General features: G+C 49.9%; 1 protein-coding gene across 2 annotated transcripts; it reads right to left on the bottom strand.

The window, feature by feature from the left end:
• Positions 1–4,562: 4,562 nt before the first annotated feature.
• Positions 4,563–6,445, bottom strand: LOC122550148 (5-beta-cholestane-3-alpha,7-alpha-diol 12-alpha-hydroxylase-like). Of its 2 annotated transcripts, none has more exons than XM_087987608.1 (2): positions 4,786–6,445; positions 4,563–4,733 (listed from the first exon to the last, which is right to left on the bottom strand). In XM_087987608.1, exon 1 carries the CDS (start codon positions 6,368–6,370, stop codon positions 4,847–4,849), a length of 1,524 nt encoding a protein of 507 aa, XP_087843734.1. In that variant the 5' UTR covers positions 6,371–6,445; the 3' UTR covers positions 4,563–4,733; positions 4,786–4,846. The 2 variants fall into 2 exon arrangements, with proteins under 2 accessions (XP_087843734.1, XP_087843735.1); XM_087987609.1 differs by having other exon boundaries at positions 4,563–4,701.
• Between the last annotated feature and the right edge of the window lie 656 nt (positions 6,446–7,101).

Below are 7,101 nucleotides of genomic sequence, written 5' to 3'. Positions count from 1 at the left end.
TCATTTGGAAAATACTTCCAGCCATCCCCTGGCCACTCTCTTGCGAGATGGTGTAGTTCTCTTGATCGAGCATCCAGTGGCAGGGGATTCCCCCCTCCCCTGTCTTGGAACAATCTTTGTCTGTAGCTCATATTGGCCCCCAGCCCCTGTATTGGCAAGGGTTTGCTTTGTAGGTTTCCACAATCAAGAGTGCATGAGGCATTCAAGAGGCCATTAGGTGATTACTATATTTGGATAGAAATGGATATGGAAAAGGTAGTAGATTGGCACTAGGTAATAGAATTGGATCAGGCACGATGGACCAAATGGCTGGCTTCTGCATTGTTACAATTCTGTGATTCTGTGAGCCAGCTGGATTCATGCACCCAGCATCTGAGGATGCTGCAGTCCCAACAGTGACCACTACTTCTGGTGGCGCTACTGGGACCAAAGATGATTGACTGGTGCTCTTGTGGGCACGGTTCATCACTTTACAGGATGGAACCCCTGTGGATGGTTAATTATCTGCTCCTTCTACAACGCAACTGGGATTCCCAAAACCAGGTAGGATTGACCCTGACTTCCAGATTGTTGCTCACCTCAGAAAATCTGAGCCAAAGATTGATTAAAAAATCATATTTCAAAGGAGAACAGGCAAGTTCTTTCATTACCACTTGTGGGATCTCACTGCAGTGAAAACTAGTCAAAAACTACTTTTTTGGCTGTAAAGCACACTGTAGTCAGAGGAAGGTCCTCCTGAGATTAAGAAAGGCGCTGTATAAGTATAATTTCTTTCTCTTTCCTTCTAAGGCAAAGATAATGGAGAACTAAAATCTGTTAACCTGTTTGCACCAGAGACTTCAGAGCAAGTGGTTATAACAGTGAATTGCCCACAGAAATATTTGCCCAAACTTCAGGTCAAGTTAAATATATTTAAAAGGAAGCTGGATAAATTAGTGAGGGTGAAAGGGACAGCAGGTTAAGCTAATAGGTTAAGGTGAAGTAGAGTGGGGGAAACTATTACAGAGGACAAAAACTATGTTTTCTTAATCATTCATGGAATGTGCAGCATTTGTTGCCCATCCTTAATTGCCCTTGAGTTGAGTGACTTGCTGGGCCCTTCCAGAGGACAGTTAAGAGCCAATCAAATTACTGTGCATCTGGAGCCACAGGTAGACCAGACCAGGTAAGGATGGCAGCTTCCTTCCTTAAAAAGACATTAGTAAACCAGATGGACTTTTGCAACAATTGGTGATAGTTGTTAATGTCATTGTTACTTGGCCTAGCCATCAATTCTAGACTTTATTTCCAACAATTACTTTGGTGCGATTTGAGATGATGCCTCCAGAATATTAGTGTTATATCTCAGGTTTGACTTACTAAACTGAATAGTCTAGTGACTGTTTCACCACCAGCTGAGAGAATGGACCAGTTGTGCCAAATAGTCAGGTAGGCAAAAGTGAGGACTGCAGATGCTGGAAACCAGAGTTTAGATCAGAGTGGTGCTGGAAAAGCACAGCAGGTCAGGCAGCATCCGAGGAGCAGGAAAATTGACGTTTTGGGCAAAAGCCCTTAATCAGAAATAGAGGCAGGAACCCTCCAGGGTGGAGAGATAAAATGGGGGGAGGGATGGGGCTGGGGAGAAGGTAGAAAAGAGTACAATACGTGGTTGGGAGTGGACCTATCATCTCCATCCCCACCCCCCATTGATCTAAACAGTGCCAAATAGTCAGGCATTTCTCTTCAAATTGTTTGCAAGTTGCTACATGGTACAGAGGGAGACAGGGTTAATGTTTACAAATGAGATAGGGAACTAATTAGGGACAACCATTTCTTGCAAACCAGACTGAAATTTACAACTTTGGGTAAAGTGTGAGAAACTGTTCAAAAGTTTTGCTTCAAGGATAGGGTCTGTTTTAGTCCAATGAACCCTGTGAGTGCATCAATTGAGGTCTTTGTGAGGTCAATGTACCACAGTTTCTGTTTGTTCTTTCAAGACTATGGCCTTGAGAGAATGCACCACAACAGCCCTGCTTATGTGTCTAGTATACTGATCACCAACAGTGCTCAGAGTTCAAGGGCACCATAAGCTTAGTATTGCATATAAATAATTTCAGAAAATGTAATATTTCTAAAGATTGTTAAAAGTAAGTGGAAATGTGATTTGTGAAGAGGATGCGGAGATTTCAAGGGGAATTAGACAATGTAATCTTGAAAAATGTAACACACTGCATAAGAGTTGGCAAGATATTTTTCTGTTTAATGCCTTCTCCAATGTTATTCCAAGGGTTTGGAGGTCTGTGCACTATCGCCATTGTCATTTATTTGCCCCTTGATATTTACAAACTCTACTCAAAACTGATTCCAGTCCACGAAAGCTAAAATCTTTCCTCACTATTGTGTTACTGTCTCTTTAACCAGCAATGCTATCCAACTTCCTTTTCATCAACTACAAATATCTGAATAGAAAGAACTTGCAGAATTACAGGGTAAAGTTGGGGAAGCAGCTGAGTCACAGAACAACTGCAGATTTGTCTGAATCTGAGCCACCACATTAACTGAAAACAAAATTAGTAGGTTAAAGAAAGAGGGCTTATTCCTGAAACGTCGATTCTCCTGTTCCTTGGATGCTGCCTGACCTGCTGCACTTTTCCAGCAACACATTTTCAGCTCTGAAAATAAAATTAACCAACCAATCTGTGCCTCATAGAGAGCAGGTAAACATAACAGAGAAACTCAGCTGCATCTACTTCCAACCTTTTCCCCAGTAAATCTTTTTCTCTTAAAATAATTATCAACCATGTCCACACTGCAAACATTCTGCAATTCCAAGTGTATCAAGGATATTTAGACAGTGTTTTGTGTCAAACTCAGTAGGTACTGTTTGACTGAAGAATTAAAAGGAACGCAAAATACTCCAGAGATGAAAATCTTTCGGTGTATTTTCTGCATGTGTTCTGGAAGCATTACTAACCAGATTTCTTGATTTCGATCACATTTGATGGAATATCAAGAAATGACAAAAATATTATAACTATTTCAATCTGTTTTAGTAAATACAACTTTATGACTGAAATCCCACATAATATGAAAATTATTCTATCCAAAACAATAATCATTTTAATCCCTTTCATTTGGTTAAGTCCTTAATCTTTTAAACAGATTCACAAAGGTTGAAACAGTAATATATTTGGTCATTCACTTCATTTATTATTTGCAATGTATTAATCTTAGTGTATAAACAATTACAAAGCAACAGAATTCAAGTGGCTCATACAATCCAAAAACTTTGAAACATTGTTGCAGTGACCTTAGTATAGAGATTTGCTCAACTGGGGTTAGAAATCATCATATGGTGATTCTGCAGTTTTAGAATGTTCCTACAGATCTAGAGTCATCTATAAATTTGGGTCAAAAACAGAAGTTGCTGGAAAAGCTCAGCAGGTCTGGCAATATTTGTGAACAGAAATCAGAGTTAACGTTTCAGGTCTGGTGACCCTTCCTCAGAACAGGTTCAAGATATTCTTTCTCTGTATATTCAGCTCTTTCCCTACAATAAATGGTTTACAAATTTCACAAGTACTCCATTGGCAGGGAACATTAAAAACAGTGGTATTGCACGCAGCACCACATGCAACAGTCATCATTATGTTCTAGATTTCCCGGTTTCTGTAAAGTCATAGAAAAGATATACCCTCAAGTTAAGCAGGAGCCTCTGGAAATCTTTACAAACTGATTATGTGGGAACTGCCATAGAAGCTTCCGGAACACGGGGTGAATATCTATTGCTCTCAGTTCTCGTCCTAGAATTGGGAAAGCTCTGACTGATGTAAGGGGCGCACCGTGGTTTGGTAGCTTTCTCACAGCGCCAGGGACCCAGGTTCAATTCAAACTTTGAGCAGCTGTTTGTGTGGAGTTTGCACGTTCTCCGCGTGTCTGCTTGGGCTTCCTCCCACACACCAAAGATGTGCAGGTTAGGGGTATTGGCCGTGGGAAATGCAGGGTTGCAAGGAGAGGGGATGTGGGCCTGGGTGGGATCCTCTTCAGAGGGTCGGTGTGTGCACGATGGGCCAAATAGCCTACTTCTGCACTGTAAGGATTCAATTCTACCTACCTTGACAGTTATTGATTGTTACCCCAGAAAGATTAAAAACGCGCCTAACTCCAGGGCAGTAACCAAACACGGCCTCATCAATTACCCCTTGACATCACCCCTCCGAACTCTCGAAAGTCCCTGTGTCATCCTGACTACAAAGGAAACGTAGGAGACAGTAAGAACCACAGGTGCTGTGAGCCAGAGTCAGTACATGTGGATGGAAATGTGTTGCTGGAAAAGCGCAGCAGGTCAGGCAGCATCTAGGGAACAGGAGAATCGACGTTTCGGGCATTAGCCCTTCTTCAGTACATGTGGAGCTAGGAGAGTACAGCAGGGCCGAAACCTCGTCGACTTTCCGGCTCCTCTCACCTGCTGTTCCATATCTTCCAGTTCCATATCTATCGAGTATAAAGAAAACGTCTCTATCTCTCAGTCAAAAAATGGAAACAGAATTAATTGCCTGCAGCATGCCCGATACATTTTGAGGGAAACGGCTGCACGTCATTGGAAGTTGCAATATGGTAAACGCATGCCTGGGGGCGTGGCCTGAGGTGGGCGGAGCCTTAGAGGCGGGTGGCTCGCGAGAGGGGCGGGGCCTGAAGCGGGTAGAGCGAGAGGGGCGGGGCCTGAGGCGGGTAGAGCGCGAGAGGGGCGGGGCCTGAGGCGGGTAGAGCGCGAGAGGGGCGGGTAGAGCGCGAGAGGGGCGTGGCCCCAGAGCGGAGAGGGGCGTGGCCATGGACCGCGGAGGACGCTGGGAGACCCCGGAGCCGCTCAGAACCGCATGCGGTATCTGAAGCGGACCTCGTGGGTGGGCTGCATGGTGCCGAAGCCCCAGCGGCTGCGGTCGATCGGGGGTACCCCGAGCTCGGGCTGCAGCAGCTCGAAGTCGAAGTAGACCAGCATGAGGAAGATGAACTGCTTGAGCTCGTTGACGGCGAAGAAGCGTCCGGGGCACATGCTGACCCCCGCTCCCCACGGCATCGTGTAGTACTTGAGGCGGCGGCCGCCCTTGGAGAAGTCGGTCTTGCGGAGGCGGCCGCCGGGCTGCAGGAAGCGGTCGTAGCGGAACTCGGAGGGCTCCGGGTGGATCTCCGGATCCATCTGCAGGGACAGGTAAGGGAAGAGGGCGACGCGGTCCCCCCGCCTCAGGCGGTACTCGCGCTCGTCGTGCAGCCGGAGCGTCATGTCCTGCACCACGGCCCGGATGAGGACGGGAGCGGCGGCCAGCCTCAGGCTCTCCTCCACCGCGCTGTCGAGCACCGGGCACTGCTGCAGCATGCGCCGGGTCAGGCGGACGGGCGGCTTGCCGGGGCCGGCCTCCTGGCCGCTCTCCCGGAGCAGGCCGTCGGCCTCGGCCTTGGCGGCGCGCAGGGCGCCGGGGCAGCGCGCCAGGTGCAGGAGCAGCCAGAAGGCGGACGGCCCGGTGTTGCCCTGCGACGCCCACAGCAGCAGGAACATGTAGCGGTCCCGCATGGCGGCCTCCAGGCCCTGCTCCTCCATCTGCCGCTGGCGCTCGGACACCCAGCCGCTGACGTTGTCGCGCTCGCGCAGCCTGCCCACGGACAGCGCCTCCCAGAAGCGGCGCTTGAGCCGCTCGGCCTCCAGCTTCTGCGCCGGCGGCAGCACGGCGTAGGCCAGCCGCGGGAAGAGCCGGTCGTAGCGGCGGAACTCGGCGAAGAGGCCCGCGGAGCGCTGGCGGTCCAGCAGCCGGCCCGCGCCCTTGTCGCCGCCGGGGGCTGGCTCGTTACCGAACAGCGAGAGGTAGCCGGCTCGGAAGACGACGCTGTAGCAGAAGTGGAAGAGCCCGTCCTCCCTCCACTCCCCGTCGGCCGCTTCGTCCAGCATCAGGTTCTGCAGGTTCAGCATCATGGCCTCGGTGAGCTCCTCCAGGCCGTCGCCCATCAGGTACTTGTGGCTGACCGCCTCCAGCCGCTGGTGGTCGTCCGCCCGGGCGTGGTAGCCGAACACCCGCGCCACCAGCTCGACGGCGAACTTCTCGAAGTCCAGCTTGGCCCTGGACTCCTTCAGCACCGCGCCGTACGAGTGCGGCTCCATCAGGAAGGTCACGTAGTCGCCGGCCAGCTGCACCGTGAACACGTCGCCGTGCTCGCCCTGCATCCGCCGCAGGAACTCCGCCGTGTCCCGCCTGAAGGAAAGGACGTGCCCCAGCCAGGGCAGCCGGCCCCGGTCCAGGGGGGGCTCGCCCGGCCGCCGCCGCCTGAAAGCACCCGCCAGGTACAGCAGGGCGACGAGCAGGGCGCCCAGGCTCAGCAGAACCGGCAGCAACACAGCCATGCTTTCCCCGAGCCGTTGCTGTGTGCCCGCTCCTTTGCTTGACTCCAGCCCGACCCTCGACTGCGCTGCATTTCACTTCACGCCAGTTCCCTTTTACTCGCTCGCCCTCGGGGGCAAGTGCTGTGGGAGGGGTTGCACCGTATTAATATTAACTACAGCGTTTGCCAATTCAACTGCCCTCACGTAGAAGAACAAAACACACGGCTGTGGATGCTGAACAAACTCAGAATTTGGTGGGGAAACGCAGCTAGTGTGATAGCCTCTTTGGATAGAATTAATGTTTGGGTCCAGTAACCCTTCAGAACTGGCTGTCCAGTTCTCAGTTAAGTAGAACAGTACAGGATCTTGGAGCTCAGTTTTAAAATAGGGTCACTGGACCTGAAGCTTTAACTTGAAGCTTTTCTCTCCACAAACACCCCACACCTCAGTTTTCCCAGCAATTTCTGTTTTTGACTGTTCAGTACTTTGCATTTCACGATCCGAGATTATTCTGTCGAGGAAATATCTATTTCCCTGCTTCAGGGATAATCCTGCAGTCTGTCCGTGACTCCAGACTAAAGGATCCCCACTTCCGGATGAAGGGCTTTTGCCTGACACGTCGATTCTCCTGCTCCTTGGATGCTGCCTGAACAGCTGTGACTTTCCAGCACCACACTCTCTACTCTGATCCTAAGTTGCCTTTCAGAAGGTGGTGATGAGCTATCTTGAACCACTGTAGTGGACCCACAGTG

The sequence above is a fragment of the Chiloscyllium plagiosum genome, unplaced genomic scaffold (genome assembly GCF_037043375.1).
Source record: "Chiloscyllium plagiosum isolate Xiang-an unplaced genomic scaffold, Cpla_swu_hap1 HiC_scaffold_5, whole genome shotgun sequence".
NCBI classification, from domain to species: Eukaryota; Metazoa; Chordata; class Chondrichthyes; order Orectolobiformes; family Hemiscylliidae; genus Chiloscyllium; species Chiloscyllium plagiosum.
This window is presented reverse-complemented; position numbering and strand designations above follow the sequence as displayed.

Bases quoted from the DNA above. Each gene is read 5' to 3' on its own strand.
- LOC122550148 (XM_087987608.1), bottom strand. From the start codon at position 6,370: ATGGCTGTGTTGCTGCCGGTTCTGCTGAGCCTGGGCGCCCTGCTCGTC.